Source organism: Physcomitrium patens, chromosome 18, assembly GCF_059467195.1.
Source record: "Physcomitrium patens ecotype Gransden chromosome 18, ASM5946719v1, whole genome shotgun sequence".
Taxonomy (NCBI): Eukaryota; Viridiplantae; Streptophyta; class Bryopsida; order Funariales; family Funariaceae; genus Physcomitrium; species Physcomitrium patens.
In genome coordinates, this window is record NC_143427.1 from 13153380 (window position 1) to 13175510 (window position 22131).

The 22131-nt window shown below is 33.9% G+C and overlaps 3 protein-coding genes and 1 long non-coding RNA gene across 11 annotated transcripts; 2 read left to right on the forward strand and 2 right to left on the reverse strand.

The window, feature by feature from the left end:
* The first annotated feature begins 5824 nt into the window (after positions 1-5824).
* Positions 5825-9975, forward strand: LOC112295364 (plastidic glucose transporter 4). Of its 8 annotated transcripts, none has more exons than XM_024546856.3 (13): positions 5825-6045; positions 6707-6802; positions 6901-6968; positions 7178-7310; positions 7481-7580; positions 7687-7799; positions 8030-8123; positions 8321-8477; positions 8669-8815; positions 8963-9036; positions 9226-9314; positions 9442-9556; positions 9700-9975. In XM_024546856.3, the coding sequence occupies exons 1-13, from the start codon at positions 5987-5989 to the stop codon at positions 9910-9912; spliced, it is 1458 nt and encodes a 485-aa protein (XP_024402624.1). In that variant the 5' UTR covers positions 5825-5986; the 3' UTR covers positions 9913-9975. The 8 variants fall into 8 exon arrangements, with proteins under 8 accessions (XP_024402624.1, XP_024402622.1, XP_024402626.1 ...); XM_024546854.3 differs by having other exon boundaries at positions 5844-6071; XM_024546858.3 differs by having other exon boundaries at positions 5951-6071; positions 6657-6802.
* On the reverse strand, positions 9828-10488 carry LOC149987481 (uncharacterized). Its single transcript, XR_016498270.1, has 2 exons — positions 10357-10488; positions 9828-10031 (listed from the first exon to the last, which is right to left on the reverse strand). It is a non-coding gene; the product is annotated as an uncharacterized LOC149987481 (long non-coding RNA).
* A 328-nt stretch (positions 10489-10816) lies between these two features.
* LOC112295366 (5-formyltetrahydrofolate cyclo-ligase-like protein COG0212) lies at positions 10817-13400 on the reverse strand. Its single transcript, XM_024546864.3, has 6 exons — positions 12876-13400; positions 12561-12651; positions 12100-12320; positions 11870-11945; positions 11581-11706; positions 10817-11453 (listed from the first exon to the last, which is right to left on the reverse strand). The coding sequence occupies exons 1-6, from the start codon at positions 13284-13286 to the stop codon at positions 11008-11010; spliced, it is 1371 nt and encodes a 456-aa protein (XP_024402632.1). The 5' UTR covers positions 13287-13400; the 3' UTR covers positions 10817-11007.
* Positions 13401-18661: 5261 nt separating this feature from the next.
* LOC112295112 (membrane protein PM19L) lies at positions 18662-20097 on the forward strand. Its single transcript, XM_024546296.3, has 4 exons — positions 18662-18940; positions 19078-19249; positions 19459-19507; positions 19632-20097. Exons 1-4 carry the CDS (start codon positions 18796-18798, stop codon positions 19860-19862), a joined length of 597 nt encoding a protein of 198 aa, XP_024402064.1. The 5' UTR covers positions 18662-18795; the 3' UTR covers positions 19863-20097.
* Positions 20098-22131: the final 2034 nt, after the last annotated feature.

Sequence of the window (22131 nt, forward strand, 5' to 3'; positions counted from 1 at the left end):
AATAATGCTATACTCTAGATGTACATACTTCAAGAGGGACATGACATCCCAATATCTGGATATTTGAAATGAGAGAAGACTCTAAGACGGATCTCAAGGACATGATTTTTGACAGATTTGGATTGTGATGTTTGAGCCTTTGTATATTCCAGCAAGGCATGTCAACATAATAAAGTATACAATGCAGCATCTCCTAGACTATTGCACCTAATTTTGCTACCTACGGTACATTGGGAGCAACGGACTATGGATCTTATTATGTATTTGCTACAGATGCTTCATAATCATATCGCAATTGCTATCTTTGTGGATTAACTCTCAAAGCAACTTCACTCGATTGTGGTGCACTTGAATATAAATGATCCAACACTTGCACAAGTCTTCTTTGATATTGTCTTTCATCACGATGGATTATCTCGTGTTATTATTTCAAATTGAGATCCACCCTTCAAGAAAAGTTTTTGGCAAGCTTTATTTAAGCTACTAAATACACAACTTGTCATGAATAGAGCCTTCTATCTCCAAACAGATAGACAAATAAAGTGTATAAATCAAACCTTGGAGGATATGTTGTAGGCATTTGTGGTGGTTCATCATAATGATTAGGATGAATACTTGACACCTTTAAAATTTGCTTATAATGATAGTATTCAAGCAAGTACCAATCATTCACTATTTTTTCTTTACTATCAGTTAGCATCCAATTACCCTAGCAACTCTCTATCATTCCATCGATACCAACAACCCGACAACAGAGGAATTTATACAATGGCTTACAATAGCCTTACAAGAAAGATAGCATTGCCTCTTTACTATACAAAATTGATAGAAGCAGTATGCGGATAACCACGAGCAATGCAAGATCTTCCGGGAGGATGATCATGTGCTACTCTCAAACTCCAACTTATTACTTGCTACATCAACCCAAATTTGTAGACTAACACTTTGGTAGCTTAGAACTTTTTATATTTTTGCAGTGATTTTTGATGTCACATACCACCTTGAGCTTCTGCCATGTATTTTGATTTATCTGATCTTCCATATTTTTCAACTAAAAGAATTTCATATCAAGTCAAAGTAATTTTTAGATTGACATCAACCATGACTACCATCAGTTGTAGTTGATGACCAAAAAGAACATGAAGTGGATAGTATTTTGGAGCATCGCTACTTTGGCCATGGCAATTGACATCCACAAGTTTTGTACAAAGTTTTTTAAAAAGATTATCCCATTCATAATGCAAAGTAGAAACCTGCACAAAATCTCACCCATTACCAAAAGATAATTTGGAGATACCATCAAAAGCAAAATGAGGACGTTGTCATGTTATGGTTCGGCTATTATATGAAAATAATGTAATTATGTACTTAATATATAATTTACTAAGTAACATAATGAGAGCTATGTTATTAGATTTTAGTTGGTTGAAGAATATAATTTGATTATTACTTTGAGAAGAGGTTGTTTAAAAATATTACTACAAAATTTTTATAACTTTAATTTCTTTTTGATAGTAGCTTTTAAGATTGGTTTTGGTTGATAGTAACTTCTAAATATTTAGAGTCACTTGTTAGACATTTGTTAGACATTAAAAACTTATTTTGGTTCTTTTATTTGGTGTTTAGAGCATAAATTATAATGAAAAGGATTGAAGAAGGGTTTTGGTAGCAAAGGGAGTAATTAAGGCACCAATATAGATGAATGGAGATGGATGATGAAAATCTCCATTCCTATTGGTCAAAAATCATAACCAATGGGCATTAAGGAGGCTGCCCAAGGCCATATTAGGGATTAGGGTTATTTTTTTTGGAGCCATTCGAGCTTTGAAGGCTAGAATCAGCAAGTTTAGGTTATAGGCTATGGTTTTGGTACAAATCTTGTATAATTTGGACTTTATATGAAGGAGATATAGGCTCTCAAAGTTAAGGTATAGATTTGAGAGCTACTTTCACTCTTTTTGGCATAACGCACACGTACTAAGGGCAATTGACGATCGGCAACTGCGACTAAAGAGAGAACTTTTGTGATTATACTTTTTGCATATTGCTTACTGGATTCTAAGTTGGAATGAAGGAGTTATTGGATTTTGAAGTCAATGCATGCAATCTAAGGGTAGTAAGTGACCCGATTTACTGGTGGTTGTGTCTTGAGTTATATCTTGAGCAATTTGATAAGGTTTTGGCTCAAAATTTCAGAAAATGTTTAAATTCATGTTAATAAACTATATACATAAGTTTGATGACATTTGAGTATTGGATTCTTGATATATTAAGAAAATAGTGCTCAGGTGCTTGTAAATTAGGGTTTAGAGCATCTACTAGGATTTCTTAGATGCCAGAAGATCGTAAGTGAATTTGCTATTGATTTTTTTTGTGGTAAAAGTTAAGGGTGAATTCTACCTATCTTATAAATTTGAAATAAACTAAACTGCTAGATCAAGAGTTATGAATTTCTAAAGTTCAAAACAAGAAAATCCTTCATGGAAAAAATATGTTTTCAAGGGATTTTGTTATATTTTGAGTTTTATGAAAATCAAAGGAGGTTTGGAAGCTAAGACAAGATTCATATAAAATTTTAAGCTAAACTCTCTATAGCTAGATACTTAGTATATTCCCAGATAGCAAATCACACCATATAACAATGTTCAGCATTAGTAGAGGGAGATTAAATGTAACAGAGTATAGATAAGATATTTGTATAGGAATAGATAGCTAGAACCATAGAAGTTTCTAGAATTGGAGTTAGATTAGTGGACCAAGTAAGACCTATTGTAGAACATTCAAGAAAGAATTTAGGATATTTATTTAGATAGAATCTACTATAGAACCTTCTAAAAAAGGCTTAAAGCAGTTATCTAGATAGGATCTATCATAGAATCTTCTAGAAGAAGTTTAAGGCAGTTATTAAAGTGGGGTCCATTACTTAGGATTATTCTAGAAAGTCCAAGGTGGTAGAACAAAGTATAAATAGGATTGACTAAGGCCTTTTGAGGCATCTAGTCAGGTATGGTTTTAGATCCTTTTTTTTAATACAATTGGATTTTGTATCTTCCTATTTTGTTCTATTTTGTCTTAATTCCAGTTGGTCAATTTATCTTCAGTGTCTCATTCTATTTAGTTCTATTTAATTTTGTTCTTGTTCAATTTGTCTTCAGTGTCTCATTCTATTTAGTTCTTTTTAGTTCTATTTAGTTTTGTTCTTATTGAATTTGTCTTCAGTGTCTCATTCTATTTAGTTCTATTTAGTTTTGTTCTTGTTCAGTTTGTCCTACCTTGTGATGAAGTTTTATGTTGCTATAGATTAGAAGGATCTTGGACACTTGAGATAAACTGATATTGTTTCATCTATTCTATTATAATAACACAAGAGCTTATTAACTCTTTGGTTTTTTATAATTTATATCTTTAACTTGAATAATCTTCTTATTGGTTTCACTAATAAAATCATTTTTTTTATTTTTTTTATTTTAAAATAGTGTTAAAAAATATTCAACTAGCTTTAGAATCTTGTAGGGCTTTCAAATCTTATTTGAATTCTTCATAATGGCCTTCTAAGGTGCTAAATTCATTTTTACCAAAATCTTAAGAATATACTTTAATTTTTTTTAAATATTTTAAATAATTTTAAAATAAACTAATAAAATATCTATTATATTTTTATAATATTAATTCAATTTAAGGCTATTTTTTCCTATTTTTATTATTTTTAGAATAATATAATTAATTTAAAATAATTTTTTATATAAATAATAAAAAACATAAAATTCTTTTTTAAGCTTTTTTATCTACTAAATAAGTAATATATATAATTTAAAGACCGATTTAGATAGTGATATCAATAAATAAACATTAATTTTTATAATAAAAATAAAATATTTAATTAATTAAGATAATTATTTTAAAGACTTATTAAGACTTATTGTGATATTTTCTTTAATAAGGTTCTTCTAATCTTTTTAAATTCCAATAAATATTTAAATAATCAAATAGATTCTTTAATCTTAATATTTATATATTTATATAACTTAAAATTACATCTTTAATAATTTTACTAATTAAGATCAATTAATAGAATTCACAACGATGTATATTGCTAAAATAAATGCTTAATAATATGAATACAAAATGAACTCACTACCTAACCAATGAAGATTTAAGAGAATTAACCACATAAAGTGAGCCTTGGCTTTAGACTCTTATAACACAAGTTTGTAATTTAATGACAATGACTTTTTAATGCAAATACACTAACAATAGCTTAGCACTAAGGTCCATTTGACTTAGGTATAATTTTTTTGTTAGACCATTTGTGACTATATAGTAGTACCACCAACTTATGGTAATTATAAGTTACTAATTGATGGTAATTAGGTATCAATTATCCACATATTAGACAAATATACAATATCTAATAGGAGTTATATATATATAGCTAAACAATCTTTTAGTCATTATAAATATATAATATTTTATTTCATATTTTTAAATAAATTAAAAATAAAATAAATTAAAATATTTGAGATTATAAAACCATTTAAAGCATTAATTTTTAAAAGTTATTTGGATCCATGTATTATTTTTGTAAGTAAACATGATAAGTGTTTTAAAGCATATTTCAATTATTTCTGTCTTAGTTTATAAATACTTATAAATTAATGAGTGGCATTATTAAAGCTGATTTTTTCCTAAAACTCAAACACAAATTTAATTATATGAGGACAATATCAAGCTCTGCTTGACTTGATTCAGGCATTGTTGTTTCAAATTTCAAGTATGTTTCTTTTGCATAAAAATATTGTATTTATTTGCATGTTGCTTATTTTTTGAATCTATCATATGTTTGATATTAAATCAAATTACATGTTTGTATTATACTTTGATGATAAACAATAAAGAATATACTGGATGTTGAGTGTGGTGAAGTAACAAATAAAAATCAAACAAAATGAGTTTTATAAAATTTGTATTATTAATTAAAAAACATTAAAATAAATTTCTAAATTTCATAACTATGTCATTAAAAATACTGGTAATAAATAGTTGTGTTTAATACTTGTTACAATGCATGATGTTTTATCTATTTATTATGTCTTTTACCTTATTTTACCTTGTTTTATACTTTACTATTCCCATGTACACATGTACAGAAGATTTTGTAAACCATTCAAAATGCACAGTAATTATCCACGTGATTCGTTTGTCAAAAATTAAAAATCTAACACAGGAATTAATATTCGTTTATCAATCCAAATAATAATATGTAAATGAAAGCTGTACCGAAAATTCAAACATAATTGTACAAGTCATACTTACTTGCTATATACAGTTAATTATAAATAGAGGGAGAAATTTTAAAAAATATAATTCTTTCAGTGGAAGCACGTCGTAGATATTCGAGTAACTACAATCCTTAGTTGAGGATTTTATACTATCCTCTTTGAAATGGTTCATGGCAAACTGACCACAACACAAAAAACAAAAAAAACAAAATGGAGAAAATAAAATGATTCCACAAGTTCAAACAGATGAGCTTCAGTCTTTCTCAGTGCTCCTCCCCTCAAAAACCACATGATTCTCGTGACAATTCACATCTAAAATCTATATGACTTGCTCTAATTTCTTCCAACAACAAACAAAAAATTACATCCCATGTTTTCAGATGTTATTAAGCACGGAAGAATCTTTCTTAAGAAACTAAACATCATCAAAATCGATGAATGAAATGAGCATCAAGAATGGAAATGTAGCTCATTCAGGAGTGTGCGTTTCTTAGTTGCAAGTTCAGCTCCTCGTGGAGTTGAAGTAAATGCTGCTCTGCCCATATCACAAGATAAGCGTAGAATACACCATAAGACGCCATGATGCTTGCGACGTCGTGACCCAACACACCCCCGCCTCATCATTCACCCGCCCTGCCGTGCTCGCCTCGTTCCAAGATCACAGTGTGGATGCTGGGTAATGCGCATGGACTCAGGGGCTTCACGAAATGCCAACCAAGGTGTGCTTTTGCGAAGCTATGATGGCGCCACCAGGCTCCGATCGGACGTACGTGACGTTTTGAGACCTCCCAAGTAGAACCCTTCTCTCCACAGCCTTGTTGCGTTACATTTTACGCACTCAATCATCGCTACTCTGAGAGTTTGTAACGGTCAATCCTCCGCTTCGCCTGCCCCTCCATCCCTCCTTTGCTCTGGTCCTCGTTGCGCATTATGTTCCAGTTTTGCCGGTGCTCGCGGATGCCGATTTTGCATTCTGTCTGGGTCCATGTTGGCGGACGGTGACGATTCCGGGAGCATAGGTGGAATTGCCACAGAGCAGATAGGGGAGTGAAAGAGAGACAGAGAGAGGTTTGGTACTGAATATAGCTTGTGGCGTGTGATCGGTCCTGAAAATTGCACTAGCGTTCAGTTCTTTTGAGTAGTCTTGGTGGTTGGGGTGTTTGTGTTGTGGGGCTCAGTGGCGCGGCTTTGGTTTTTGGAGTTTCTTTGGGATTGGAGACTAGAGAATTACATGAGATTTTCGAAGGTTTTGTAGCTGCGGAAGGCTGGTTGTAGCCATCTAGGAATTGGGAGAGTGCGTTTCGAGAGGTCGATCATGTGTTCAGCACAAATCCTTCAGTTGAAAGGAATTGATTACGAGTGATGGTTTTGGGGCAGGAGTGGTGGGAATTTTTTTTCGCTGATTTGAGGACGTGATTTCGTGTTAGGAGGATGGGGAAGCTTTGGTCACATTCGGGAGATGCTGTGCTGCCGTTCGTCTGCACGGCGTGCCTGGCGTCTCTTCTATTTGGTTATCACCTTGGGTAAGCTTACTACCGCTTGTGCACCTCAAGCCCTTGTTTGTATGGATTTTGGATGACATCTTGAATTTTTGGTTAACGCAATGAACGGAGAGGTGCAGGGTGATCAATGGCGCCTTGGATCACATTGCTGCTGGGCTCGGCTTTGCCGATGATGCTATTCTTCAAGGTTTGAATTAGAGCTGTGGGCCTTCTTTACAATTACAGCTGCACTGCATTGTAGAGAATGTGAAATTTCCATTGCTGCGGTAGAGTTCATTACCTGGATTCTTGAGTGAACATTCAGGGAATGGCTCGTGGAAGAACGAAGTACTTATACTTTTTAAAACTTTTTCCCCCGTAATCTTTGTACTTTGTGTGGATTTTGTAATGTGGCAGGATGGGTGGTTAGTTCTACGTTAGCTGGAGCTGCAGCAGGGTCGTTGACAGGCGGTGCCCTGGCTGACAGAATAGGCCGTCGCCGGACCTTCCAGCTCAATGCATTGCCTCTCTTTCTAGGTCCTCTCTTGAGGTAAGCCTTTTCCTGGTTTATATACCTCACAAGCTGATTGTTAGGCTTGAGATCGTACTGTTATACTCAATGGGACAGATGGTATAATCCCAATTTGTTTCTATGTTGAAGGGCTCTCAAGGAGAATTTTTATTTTACTTACAAGGGAATGACTATTTTGTTGGGAGCAGTTCTAATTCAGGCGGCTTTGAAAGCATGGTTCTTGGGCGGATCTTGGCAGGGATTGGAATTGGCATTGCTTCCTCTGTTGTTCCGCTCTATATATCTGAGGTAATCATTTTCTCAGTTCTTTATCGCCATTCTCCTCACCTGCATTTCCGGATTCGAAATCTGAATATGAAGAGGTATTTAGTAATGTTTTGGATGCCCTTACCAGATTGCACCTACTGAAGACCGCGGTTCTCTAGGATCATTGAACCAGATCGGCATCAATATTGGCATCCTGCTTGCTCTCGTAGCAGGGCTTCCACTTGCGCACTCTCCAAATTGGTAATATCTAATGTCTCGACGAACCTGATGCAATTTTATGAACTTCAACTTCATTCAGTCTGACTGCCACATATCCAGTGTTGAGATAAGATCTTATTGGCTGTAGAGGTTATTTCTTAGTTCAAATTGTTTCTAACGCTGTAACCGTGGATCGTAGCCGCAGGCACGGCAAGTTGCCTGAGTAATTCTGAAGTGGATCCTTTTCATATTTCTGTGTTCGATTTTATCAGGTGGCGGGCCATGTTTTTACTCTCCACGTTACCTGCGATCCTCCTCTTATTGGGCATGTTTAAGTGCCCCGAAAGTCCACGTTGGCTTGTCAAGGTCACTGCTGTACCCGCAATCTTACTCCAGTTTTATGAATCATTGATCTGGTCCAGCTGTTCACCTGCCTCGTATTGCAAATTGGCTGGTATCTATTATTTATAGAAAGTTTAGCAAAGGACTTGAGGAAGACATATGGGGTTCTTAGGCTTCATGTTGATCATTTTCTAAACTTCTAGCCTTTGAATGTTATTCAGCAAGGGAGGTATGCTGAAGCAGAAGCTGTATCAAGGCTATTGTGGGGGAAAACAAATAAGTTTGAGGAGGAAATAGGGAATCTCAAGACTGACGGTTCTGAAACTTTCGATGAAGATGCCATCTGGGGGGAGCTTCTAAGCAAGCGTTATTGGAAGGGTATTGTTTGATCCTTTGTTTTGATCAGTAATTTACCATGATCTGGATTTGATTACCTTGCCGTACTTGGAAACAACTGTGCAAGTTGGCACGCTTATTTATTGATTCTATTGTGCCTTCTCAAGTGGCAAGATTGTGATATGAAAGCAACGAGCTGTCTGTTCTTAACTGTGTGCTGTATCCTATTGCAGTTGTAAGTACAGGAGCAAGCTTATTCTTAATTCAACAACTTTCTGGTATCAATACGGTTGTCTTCTTCTCAACAGCTGTCTTTCGCGGAGCAGGCATCAAATCCGACGTCGCAGCCAGTGCCCTTGTGGGGTTGGCTAATGTCATGGGTGTTTGTCGAACCTCTGTGCTTAAATTTTTTGCAGAAAATCCTCCTCAAAACGTGTAGTTACTCCAGGAACATGTCGAAATAAGTTGACCCCATTTTACAAAAGTAACACCGTGGTTGATTCCATTTCGTTTAAATTCCTGTGCAGGTTCAATGGTAGCATCATCTCAAATGGACAAGCAAGGACGCAAGTACTTGCTCATGTCTAGCTTCACAGGCATGGTATGTATTAGAAGATAACGTCCTCTTAGCATGAATGTCTCTGCTTCACAAGCCAAATGAATTCCAAACAATCTGCTATTTAAAGATAGAATATTGGAACAAATTTCATGTCCAGTAGTGAGGATGCATAGGTAAACGAATTTCAAACTTCAAAAAGTCGTTTTATGATGGAGGTCCTTGGTTTCCCAGGGTGCTTCAATGGTGCTACTGGCGTTAAGTCTAGCATGGCGTTCGCTACAAACCTTTTCAGCCATTCTGGCAGTCCTTGCGACTGTCGCGTAAGTCGATCTTCCTCTCAGGTTTCATTTGGCTGTCTACAATTTTCATGTGTTTACTTTACTTCAGATGAGGAGACTTTGGAGCTGAAAATAGAGGTAGGAACGTGGGACCTTTTTACTTGTGCAGGTACATGCTGGCCTTCTCGTACGGTGCCGGACCAGTCCCAGCCTTGCTGCTTGCTGAAATGTTCGCGTCACGAATTCGTGCGAAGGCTATGGCTTTCTCATTAGGAGTACATTGGGTATGCTATTTTTAAAAATAAATCGATTATCCTCTAATCCTCTGTTTGAATTTCTTCGAAAACGCCAGGCTTGACTAGAACCAAAAGCTTTGTTTTGTTTACACATGACAGCGTATTCATTCTCGAAACCCATGTGTTTGCAGGTCTGCAACTTCGTGGTAGGGTTGCTGTTTCTGAGTGTAGTTGAGAAAGTTGGAGTGAGCGTGGTATATCTCGCCTTTGGGGCAGTCTGCTTTTGTGGCACCTTCTATGTTTCCAAGAACCTGGTAGAGACGAAAGGTCGGTCACTAGAGGAAATCGAGCGGGAGCTCAGCCCTGCTGTTTACAATGACGCACCGGGTTTTGCTATTTTATGAGTTGTATCACCTGTATTCAAGCATATAATTTGCCCACGATGGTAGTTGGGCATTTGTACTCGACCTCTCTTGTTCGAATGTGAATGCTTCGGTGTTTGGTTGCGCTGTTATGACCTATTCTGATGTAAAAAAATAAATTAAGATGAAAGTTAATGTTGCAATTCTATTTGCTGTATGTTTGTGGGCTTTCATTAACTGCAAGCAATTGCTGAAATATTCTGAAATATGCAGAACAAATCTTTATTCAACAAAGTCATAGATATTCTTTGACTGATAAGTGGTTAAAGATCATAAGTCAACTTGAAAAACATTGCTGTTAGCTATTTAGAACAAAAAAAACAATTTCTGATTCTTCAATAAGTTTGTTAAAAATGCTAAGTACCACATGCATATTCTTTTGAAAAATAAACAAAAATTAAGAAATCCGTATGATTTGAATGCTACCTTGAAATTTAACTTGGAAAGTTCATTTCTATGAATTTGTATGCTCCTTGCTGGCCTCTCCAGAAGCCTAAGCACATGTACATCAATTTCCATGTTTGTGCACATAAGAATTCAAATAAGTGACAATTTTTACACATTTCTAGACTTCATCAATTTACCAATTACCAACATCTTCCAAAAGAGTACAGTATCCTCAACCTCCAGTGACCCAACCATCTGTTGTTCTGCCACGCTCTAAAATCAAGTCCAAAGATTCATGACCACGTCTCTGCAACAACCATGCTGTACACTGCTACAACTGATAAACACCTACCCAATCAGTGAGCGGTCTTGAAGAGCCCGACTAGTTCCAGACTGAGAAAAACCGAGCAAATCAAGAAAGGCATCCGTGTTACCAATAAACAACGCCCAACTGGAATATGCAACCCAAGTGAGAATTGCTTGTAGAGAGCCACAACAATTTCCGCATTCAAATTTTTTCACATCGATTTATCTTTATGGATGGAAATTTTCAAGGGAGGAGAAAAAGGAATGTCTGAGACAGAGAGGACCTAAGGCTGGAAACAAAGAATGTAATGCTCAACTCTCTCCACATCCTCGTGCATGCTTCACCACCACTACAAGGCGCTTGGGTCGGAGAAAGCTCGTATCTCAGGTAGGCCTGGGTTCGTCAGCTTTTGCGCCCAGAGTCATACCACCAAGAGAGCTTTGATCCAAGACTTCAATCACCTTCTCAAAGTTTGCATCGTCTTTCACCACTATCCATGCTAGCTGCCTGTTATTTCCTGGCTTCAATGCCGTGCGAACTGTTTGCACTTCACCTCCCAACTGCTCAACGTGGGCTTGCAACTCCTGTTTCGTGGTTGAGGGGGCAATATTCCACACGAAGATGGTTTGTTTGGAAGCTGGTGTGGCTCTATTTCGAAACTTCCCCTTCGCTTGTTGAGACTTCTTGCCTCGGACGGCTAATGGGGGAGGCTTTTCGTCGGGACCACATGGAAGAGCTTCGCCCGTCTCCTTCTCTATTCTCTTTTTCAAGTCTCGTAAAATTCGGATTTGTTCAAGCTTTTGCCGAGATAGCTTCTCCCAGTAAATGCCTGAGATTAAAACAGAATGGCCAAAAAACTGAGAAATGACACTGATTGCTGACAATTAGCACGTGATCTAATGAACACTTACAAATTACTCGACGTGGAGATGATCAAACTGGAAGTGAGATCTTGCCTTGAGGTTTGGGAATCCTGGTATTTGTATGAATGATTTTTGTTGGTGTGCAAATAATATCAACTGGAACGTCATGAACCAGGAGTTTCTCCACAGGAATGTCGTCCACAAGTTGTCGGTCGTGCACTGCGTCAATCGATGCATGCTAACATTCACATACAGGCAAAGGTAGCGCAAACATATTGACCTTTGAGTACTGTGCATCAGAGCTCTACTAAGCTTTCCAGCGCTGTCAAATCTACAAAGGAACCAGACGTAGCACTAGAATGATACTGATGCGCGACGGTACCTGTAGTCACTACCAAAGTTGAATCATCGATAGCACCCATCCATCGCAATATTCCATACTCTAGCTCCGCGAACCCCTGCATAAATGCCCATTACTCTTTAATGAGTTGATTACATGGATAACGTTCTTGACCGAAACTAATTACAAGGAACTGCGCAAAATGAAAAGTAGAACGTCGATGAGATCACTATACGAATAAATCAGCTCGGAATCACATGTTATGCAATTACCTCTCCTTTCCCTAGTCGTGCACCTGTCGAAGGATCCACAGCAACAGAGCCAATAACAATTAGGTCTACTTTCAACTTGTCGTCGAGGCGTACAGGCTTCCCAAACTTGACAACGCCCGCGCTTGTACACGCGTCAGGTATGTATGGAATAGTCGACGCTTGTAGGATAGAAAAGAATCCGGTCCGAAGTCGGGGTTGTGGCGTCATCAGCAACTTGTTAGCTGCTCAACATGAACCATCTGATATTGTATTCAGCGTTCATAAATATATGCTTGATCCACAGCTGCTAAATAAACAAACCTATGAACAGACTGCGAGTAACATAAAATAAGGTGAAGTTGATTTCCTCATAAATATGCATTTAATGCTAAAAAAAATAAAAACTACAATCTCAGATTGATTGTGAACATCATTGTAATATTGCAGGATTTTGACAGCAGTGACGTATTGTAGAGACATACTATTAAGAGTGAGGAGGCGAACTTGCTTCTGAGGTGTGTCCGGGTTCACCTTCACACACTGAGCGGTTTGAAATGCAGGAAGGCTGGCGAGCTGCTCGATTCAGCACCAAAAACTCCACAAGCTTAGAGAGAAAGTGAGAAGCATATATCGAGCTACATCCTATGCAGAATTATATGAAGATTGTTGACTAAAATGAGGACACATAACAATAAACAACCATCACCAGATAATTTAGGTCAAAGCTTCATGAAAGAACGACTATAACTGCCAAATTCACCCGAAAATTGACAACTGCAGTCACGAATTCTTCTCACCTTCGCAGCAGCTGCACCCGCTCCAATAAAATTAGGAATACGATGATGCACGGGGCGAGGCAACTGGGCTAAATTCTCAGACTCCAGCAAATCCCAAACTCGCTTCCTAATAGCCCACTTCCAAGCACCAGGGTGCTCACCCTCACTACTCTCCCCCAGCTCCAGTTCAGATACTGCAGCCATGGTGTTCCTAGCATCGGCATCCAGCTTCAACCTCTGCTCCTCACTCTCCAGAACTACCTCGTCTCCGCTCGCCGTGTGCACACGCGGTGATTTCACGTCGTTCCTCGTCTGGGCACGCATAGACACTCGCGCAAAGGGGTTGGGAATGCGAGTAGCGAAAACCAGAGAAGGAGGCAGTTTGAATGAAGCTTGCAATGGTGATAATCCGGTGAGTGTCACCATAGCCATCGTCTAACTTCTTCGAGAATTCCTGTCAGATCATATTCCAAACCGCAAGTTAAGGTCTCATCTGTCGCCTGGCGGAACGGGGGCCTCTCGCCACTAAGCTCATCAAAATCCTAGACACGTCCACGGGCCGTGGGTGTCCTCGGGTCTCGGCGAGCCCCCGCGGGCTTGCCACGATGGACGACCAGCGGACGGGCAACGTGGACCTATTACCGTCCAGCGCCCCTCATCTTCTCCCAAGCCTCGCTTCCTTGTGCACCTCATTGTCTTCGTTATATCATTCCCGACTATATGGTTCTAGGTACTTGAAGTTACCACTGTTGTAACAGAGTTGAAATCTGCTTTATGTTTGTTATTTTAATTCATTTTATTTGCTGATTAAATCAATATTCATATTGTGGTATTGGATAGTTTATTATTGGTTTATTTTTTGGCCATGGTTCTTGTTTGAATATTAGAACATTTTTATGTTTTCATGTAATATCTGACAACAAGTTTAAACTATTTAAGACCACAAGATCCTTGTGTCTTCAAGGTTATTGAGAATAATTCCAAATAATTTTGATATGACATTAGAATTGACTTTGAGGCGGTCTGTGACTTAAGTATTGTGTGCTTAAATAATTTAAGATAATTGTAAACTATTCTCAAATGATTTAGGCAATCCTACACCCTCAATTAGACTAATTCAAAGATAGGAGGAGAACAAGAGAGGCATAAGTCATTTATTGTTTTATTTACTTTTTACTTCCAAGCATTCATTGTAATTCTTTTGTGTTATATTGATAGAATGAAGGCAGGTTAATTTTTGAATTTATTTCAAAGGTACATTTAGTTAAATTAAAAGTTTGTTAGTAACACCTTGAGCCATTTTATGATTTACATAGAGGTTGGAGGAATACAATTTTGTAAAATACTTCTACTATTTTTTGCATTATATTGTTCTAAAGTGAAAAATTCATCCTAAGTGAAATTATTTAGATTGAACTTCAATTTATTTACAATTCTTAACTAAGCTAAGGATTTGTGCTAATGTATTTGTGATCCTTGTGAGGCAATGACCTTGCATTTCCATATGAAAGAGAGGCCTAATATGGTTGGATTTAAATATCTTTCTAGATTATTAAATATAATTAGCAAGAGATCTTTTCTTAAGATATAAATATCTTTGTTAGTTGTACAGGTAGATTTTTTAATGTCACAATCTCTTTCTTCTTCTTTTTTTTTTTTTTTTTTTTTTTTTTTTCCTCTTTGGCTTGAAGTAATTGAAAAATAAATAAAGGAGAATCTAAATTATTCTTAATAATTTTTTTAATTTAATATTTGTTTAAAACATCTTTTAGATTGTAAAGAAATATTTTGCCTATTATTAAAGAACTTGTATAAATATGAAATTCTATAAGTAGTAATCAAATGAAAAAAGAAGGTACTTGATTTTTTCTTCTTTATAAGGTAGCGATTTAGTAGCTTACTTCAACCATAGATCTTGGTTTGATGAAAATTAATATTGTGGATTTTAATTGCCTTGTCTTAAATGATTGCAATTCAAATTAAATGTAGGTCTTTTATATTCTAAAGGTAATGTAAGTGAGTCTTAGAACAAAAAAATCTTATTATCAAAGCACGAAAATTTTAAATAGTAACTAAAAAATTAATTCTAGATTCAAAAGTAAAAATAGAAATTTTAAATTTTAAAATCAAAAACAAATGTATATAAAACTAAAAACATCTTTTGCAATGTAACATTTGCTACTTAGTGTAAGATTCTTTTATAATATATAAATACTAAAATAAAATAGAAATGAAAATATAAATAAATAAATAAATATTAAAATAAAACCATCAAAAGAAAAAGGTTGCAAAAAGATTAAAATTAACAATATAGGTGGTAGGTTTTAATAGTTATAAGAAAATAAATATTATTAAATTTGAGTTAGATGTGTAATTTTTATCAACAAAGACAAGAAGATGAAAAGCAAGACAAGAAGATGAAAAGCAAGACAAGAATATAAGAGTACAAGAAATAAATAGAAGAATTAAAAATAATAAAAATAAATTGATATGCCAACTTGCTTGCATTATTATTTTAAAAAGTATTTGAATAATATCTTTTTAAAATAAAATAAGAATTAAATTTAGATGAAATATATAATAAAAATAAATATAATATCTATATATAAATATAGTATATAAATATAAAATCTTTAAAATTTATCTTTTATAAAAAAAAAAATTAAAGAAATAAGATTTGTCAAAAAAATACTTAAATCTTTTTTGATTGTAGGCAAAGATAGTTTGGTAAAATAATCATATATTTAAATATAAATATATAATTTATAAAACACTTGTAATTAAATAATTAAATAATTTATTTTTAATTTGATTATTAAAGCATTCAATTTAAACTCAATACATAAAATATAATATGCTAATAATCTTTTATAAGTATATGCATATATCAAGTACATAGAAATCTTATCACACATAATATAGAAATAAAATTAATAATTTTGAGAAATTTACATCATTTTATTATGTTATAATTATAAAATTTAATGATTTAATCAATAAAAGATGAAGTACTAAACCAAATAATTTCATTCAAATTACAATTAATTCAAGTATATTAATTAAAATTATTATTTCAAGTAGAAAGAATTTTAATAAATATCAAATTACTTATTTATAATTTTTTTTTATCAAAATTTGCATTTTATGTACTTTAAGATTTTAATAGCATAAGATATAAGCTTTTAAAAGGTAAAAAATTTACTACTATTATTATATTAAAAATACATGTAAAAATTATAAGTAATTTTTTCTATTTAACCGAAAAATTAAGATTAAAAATTATATGTATATATATGTATATATATATATATATATATATAAAATCTATATTTTATGATTTTATTTTATTTTGAGAAACTCCAGTACCATTAAAGAGAAGAAACAAAATTTTCTTTATCATGGTTATATATTAATGCTTGCATATAACAATGCAACATATTATCAATATACAAGAATTGATGGTTTGGAAAGTCTGGTCAATTATAGTATTTATTAATAATGGTCTTCATGATTTAGATATAAATAATTATGGCATGAAAGAATTTAAGGTTTTGTAGATCTATTTTAATTAGGATTGTATTAAAAAAATAAGATGTTTATAAATAGAAATTTGATTTTACAATTCACTTTTAATTTTTTTTGTTATTAATTAGGTATTTGTTTTGAAAAAAAAGATAGAAAAAATATATTATTTTAATTAAGCATTTTTGTTAAAACACAAGTACTAATATTATTATTTTGACTTGTAACCTAAGATAGATTGCACAATATAAGAAGTTGTTTTGAGATTGTCAAAATTATAAGATTAGAAATTTTTAGAAAATTTTACAAAATTATATAATTAAAATTTTAATTTTTTTTCAATTTCCTAATAAAATAAAATTAAAAGTTTTAGAAAGAGATTTTGAAGCTTTCCACCACAAACCTTATATTAGACAAAGTATAGATAATTCACATATTCCCATATTTGCTTTATTATTTTGTGGTGAAAGTTATTATAATCAGAAATCATTTTATTTAACTTTGTTACAAGGCATTGTAGATGTAAATTGAGCTTTTTAGTAATTCTAAATTTGTATAGGCAAGTAGTTTTTATAATTAGACATTGTTTCAAAAAAGATAATTGAAAAGAACTTGTGTAGAAGATTTTTTTTAATCAATCACATTAATTAAATATGTGGTGTATTTGGTGAGATCATGGATATACAATCTATTTAAAGAATCACTCTATTTATAGAATCAAGTGAAGAATTACTAGTATACAAAGCAAATTATAATTTCATTCAATCGTTTACTTGTTTGTATATAAAAAGATTATTTTGGAATTTTGATAGGTAAATAGACAATCATTTTAAAATAGATAGATATACATTTGAAAACATTACCAAACATTCTAAGTACATATATTATATTACATAATATAAGGATTAGAAGTGGAAACGATTTTAACAGAAATCAATTTTATGAAACCAAGAAAGAGTTCCAAAAAAAAAAAAAAAAAAAAAAAAGGTTAGATAGTAGTGAATTAAATAGAAGGCAAGAATTCCGGGAGATTGAGCATTAATTGCTGAAATTAGAAATAGAATTCAAAATGAATATTTTAAGAGAGTTTTAAAGATTTAGGAGGAGTTAATAAAACAAAAATAAAAGTAAAGAACACATACTGCAAGAAGTTACAAATAGTATGGCTAAATCTTTGAATAACTGTAAAATTATGTTAGAATCTAAAGTTAAATTTTAAGATTTTAGTGATTTAATAATTACATGTAAATTACATGTAAATTACTATAGATTTTCTAATATTCTTGCTATATAGAAATTTATATTTTCCAACAATACAATATTTTTTTGATTGGTTGTTAATAAACTTAAAATTTCTTTATTTGTTCTAAAAGAAAAGGCATTAAAAAATAATAAACATCTTAAAAAAAAATCTCTAAGTTATAAAAGCTATAAAATCTAAGTTATAAAATCTAAGAATTTATAGATTTTACAATTAAAGTCATGAATGATAAATAAATCCTAATTTTTAAAAATATTAGTTATTTTTAATAATAACAAAAATGGTCGTTTTTAATATTTTATTAGGTCATAACAAGGTAAAAAACAACGTTATATAGAGCTTGCACAATTACAAAAACACATCAGTCACCAAAACAATATGTCCATATAACAGGTATTAAAACTGTTTCACCTCTACTGCACGCTTGAACACTAAAGGATTCGGCTGTTTTGGATCACAATCGGTAGGCTGACAACCTGCAACAAAACAATTCACAGTTGAGTGAGTTTTGCAGAACCAAGCCACACATTTGCAGCAACCAACACTACAAGGGGCTCACAATCCAAAGGTTATGATCTCCTTCGTCTTCCGTAGTAAATAAGGAACACTTTCCAGTAAGTTGTGAGGTAAAACTAGTGCAGTATGCAATGTGAATTGGAAGTTCTGAAACTAGGCATGAAACGCGCGGATGATGTGGAGACCTTTTCAAAGTGTTGGGTGATCCCACACCAGTAGCGCCAGTGATCATTCCCACCATGTCCTTCAAGCAGGCCATCTGTCAAAGACCTACCAAAAACCATCAGAAACCTGGAACTTTGTGAAGCACGAGTGAAACCTTGATGGCTATTAATAGTAAGAGGCGACGAAGCCAATCGATCGCGAGCATCATATTAAGTCCTCGGTGCTAACGTGTCCAAAACTGCCTTCGGCACGTTTTTGTGCGACAGCTGCAAGCCATGGAGGTGGCAGAGAAACCGATGACCTCGGAGACTCCAGGTTTGGCTGGTTCGAGGTCTACCATGGTTTATAACTCTCAGAACGATCATGACAGACATCAGTGTTCTAATTCGGATTTGTATATTCCATAGCGAACTTGTTGAGGTTCGGCCCACCAGCTTCTTCAAGGAGTTCGACTGTTGACTCTAGGTTTTCGCAAAGATGCCGAGCGCTGGTTTGGGAAGGGGGTTGGCAACGCCTCTGCTGGTCATTAACTTCTGCCTGTACCTGATCGCGGCCTGCTTAGCAGGATGGGCGTTGAACAGGAACTTTGATGCAGGGATTGGCCAAGGTGAAGGCGCTGTAGGTATGCTCACTGAACCACTTGACCGATTCATGGGTGTCAATGAGGAGTGTTGTTAAGCGTGAGGTAGAGGATGCTGGACGGAGTGGAAAGACAGTCGAACTGACTGACTGACTGACGGCGTTGCAATTTCCTTGCAGGCAACAATGTGACACAGGGCTTTTTCTTGCCGGTTACACTGATTGCCTGCATGGTGGGACTCGCATCATGCTTGGCTGGAATCCACCACATGCGTCTGTTCAGGAGTGAATCTTTGGCCGCAGCTGCTGCTACCTCGTTGATCGCATGGCTCCTAGTTTTGCTCGCAATGGGGTACATTTCCACAATTTTTTTTTTTTTTTTTTTTTTTTTTTTCTTTTATCTTTGTTTTTTGTTTTTTGTGCAGAGTTGGGCGCTGCTCAGCTAAATACTAGACAGTACCAGTTTTCATCTCAGTTTCTCGTTTGAACTAAACTACGTAGAATTCGGCTTCTATCAGGTCGTTATGGTCCATTCATCATTTGCATGTTTGATGGTTGCAGATTAGCATGCAAGCAGATTCATACTGGTGGCAACCGTCCCAACAGACTGGTAAGAGCAATTAACTACCTTCAAAACTGTCATTATCTAGAATATATACTTGCATGTTTTTTGAATAATAGCATTTACAGTAACATGGCTCACCTCTTTATGCAACTACTTTCGAATGTCGCAGAAAGTTGTGGAGGCCTTTATCATCATCTTGGCTTTGTTCGAGCTGTTGTACCTGCTCTCTCTCCATTTGGGATTCGGAAGGGCTGGCCACAACCACGGAACTGGAGCTGGAACCGGAGCTGGAATCGGAATGGCTGGCCATGCTCATAACCACCACACCGATTACGGCCACCACACCGACATGAAGATCCCTGTTGGCCATGTGCAAAACCCAGCTCACCCTGGCTACTGAGCACCACTTCATCTTTCCTGTTTGTTTGCAGTTGTTTCAGATTCTTCTATGTATTCCTATGTAGTTCTGGGTGACGGCTTTTATGAGGACAGTCTTTGCTCCACTGAACTGTAAGATATCTTTGTAGATAAAAAGAAAATCTTCTAGCTCAGATTGTTTTTGTTCTCGTGGACAAATCTGAACTTTACCAATACATCAACTTGGGCTCTTCGAATGTGCATTGTTTCATTGTTTTCATCTGGTGCAAATCATACATTGATATTTAATGTTCTACATGATTAGCCCCTCCTAGAGATTGTTGTTCTGATTCTGATCATGTTTGATCATTTCAGCAACTTGATGATGTGCCTATGTAAACCGGTTACAACACAGTTGCAAAAGTTATTTCAATGAATTTTCATTCCAATGATACGAAGGTCAGATTACAGTTGCCAATGCTGAATCAAGATTATTCCATAACTTGATGGAAGACAACAGAATTACTAATTAATCTATCTTTGACCTATGTATTGCCATTATGATTGTTAGTTTTGTTATATTGTACTTTTGTTTATTTTGTGACCGTTCACAGTAGAAAGATTTCCTCTGAACAGTATACTGATGTTACGCACGTTACATTTTCTGTAATTAAATGCCCCAGTTTTCACATAACACTAATCATCACCAAAAAAACCAAAATGATTGCTTTTACATATTAACACCCTTATATTTACTAAATAATGGTCTAATTCATCATCATTCAATTACCAAAGTCTTCTGAAATAACAATGTCACAAGTAAGGTTTTCTTGACATGTCTCAAACTATATATTCATGATTTTAAAATTCAACTCAGAAAGTTCATCAATTATTTACTTTCACTGTTACAAATTAAACTTCGCCATATGATACTGTTTAGAAAGTGTATCTAATAATAATAATAATAATGAATCTTTTGGTACTTAAAAATAAAATAATATGTATTCAAGCTGAAATAATATGACTGATTCTAATAATTTATTAAAACATTCCATATGATTTTACAATAGAAATAAAATTTTGCATATATATTTTAAATTGACTGAAGACGTAAAGATATGTCTTATCTTTGGAATAATTGGATATTGACAAAATCATTTAATATGATTTATTAAAAATTTGACCTCAAAAATCTTCATAGTTCTTTCTAAAAAGCTTATATCTTCCTGATTTGTATAATACATGTGTAATTACAAACTATAAACACAGAACCAAAAATTCATATGTTCAAACTGAAAGGTTTAAACATTATTAAAAAATTAAGAATAAAAATAAATTGGAAGGGCTATTATTAAATAGATGTATTTTTGAACAAAATATACTATGAATGTAACTTGAAAAAAATTACATGTTGAAATTTACTTCAATTGTAACTAATTTAAAGATGTGATATTTTAGTATTGTGCTTAAGAATCACGTCAAAAAGTGAAGACAAAAATTCTAATATCAGTGGCTTCGACTTTATATAATAACTTCAGTGTATGCCAATAGAAAAATTGATTTCTATTTACCAAGACATAATATTGAACGGATAAGTATAAATAAATATATATATATATATATATAGATAGATATTATATCACCAATCCAAGGATATTATCATTCATTCTTATTATATAAGAATATGACACAAAACTATAAGACATAATCCATATAAGATTCAAGTACAATGTACAAAGAAATTTCAAAATACCATAAGATTAAATATTAAGTTATTTAACAAGATTCATGTTGGAATAAAAAAAAATACTAAAAAATAATTAAAATAGTTTAGAAAGACATCAAAATATGATGGTACCTTAAAAGGATATATTTAGGTCAATGTATTAGGTAGGAATTTAGTATTAAGAAGTAAAGGATAAGGTCCCTTAGTTGAGAGGGCTAAAGCACTTTGCTCATGAATATGCAAATGAGTGTGGAATTCTAGAATAAATAGGTATAAAAGTAGAGATATTATGATCTTACTTATATCACTATTTTTCATGTTCTTTTTTGATTTTTTCTACTACCTTGGTTGTATTTTTAGCTATTATCAAGTCTCTAAGATGTACATAGAGGATTCAGATAGCATTAAAGGATACTGTTTAGAAAGTGTACCTAAATCCACTAGCCTATCCGGTGTCGTGTTGTGGTTCGGCTACTATATGAAAATAATGTAATTATGTACTTAATATATAATTTATTAAGTAATATGGTAAGAGCCATGTTAGTAGATTTTAGTTGGTTGTAGGATATAATTTGATTATTACTTT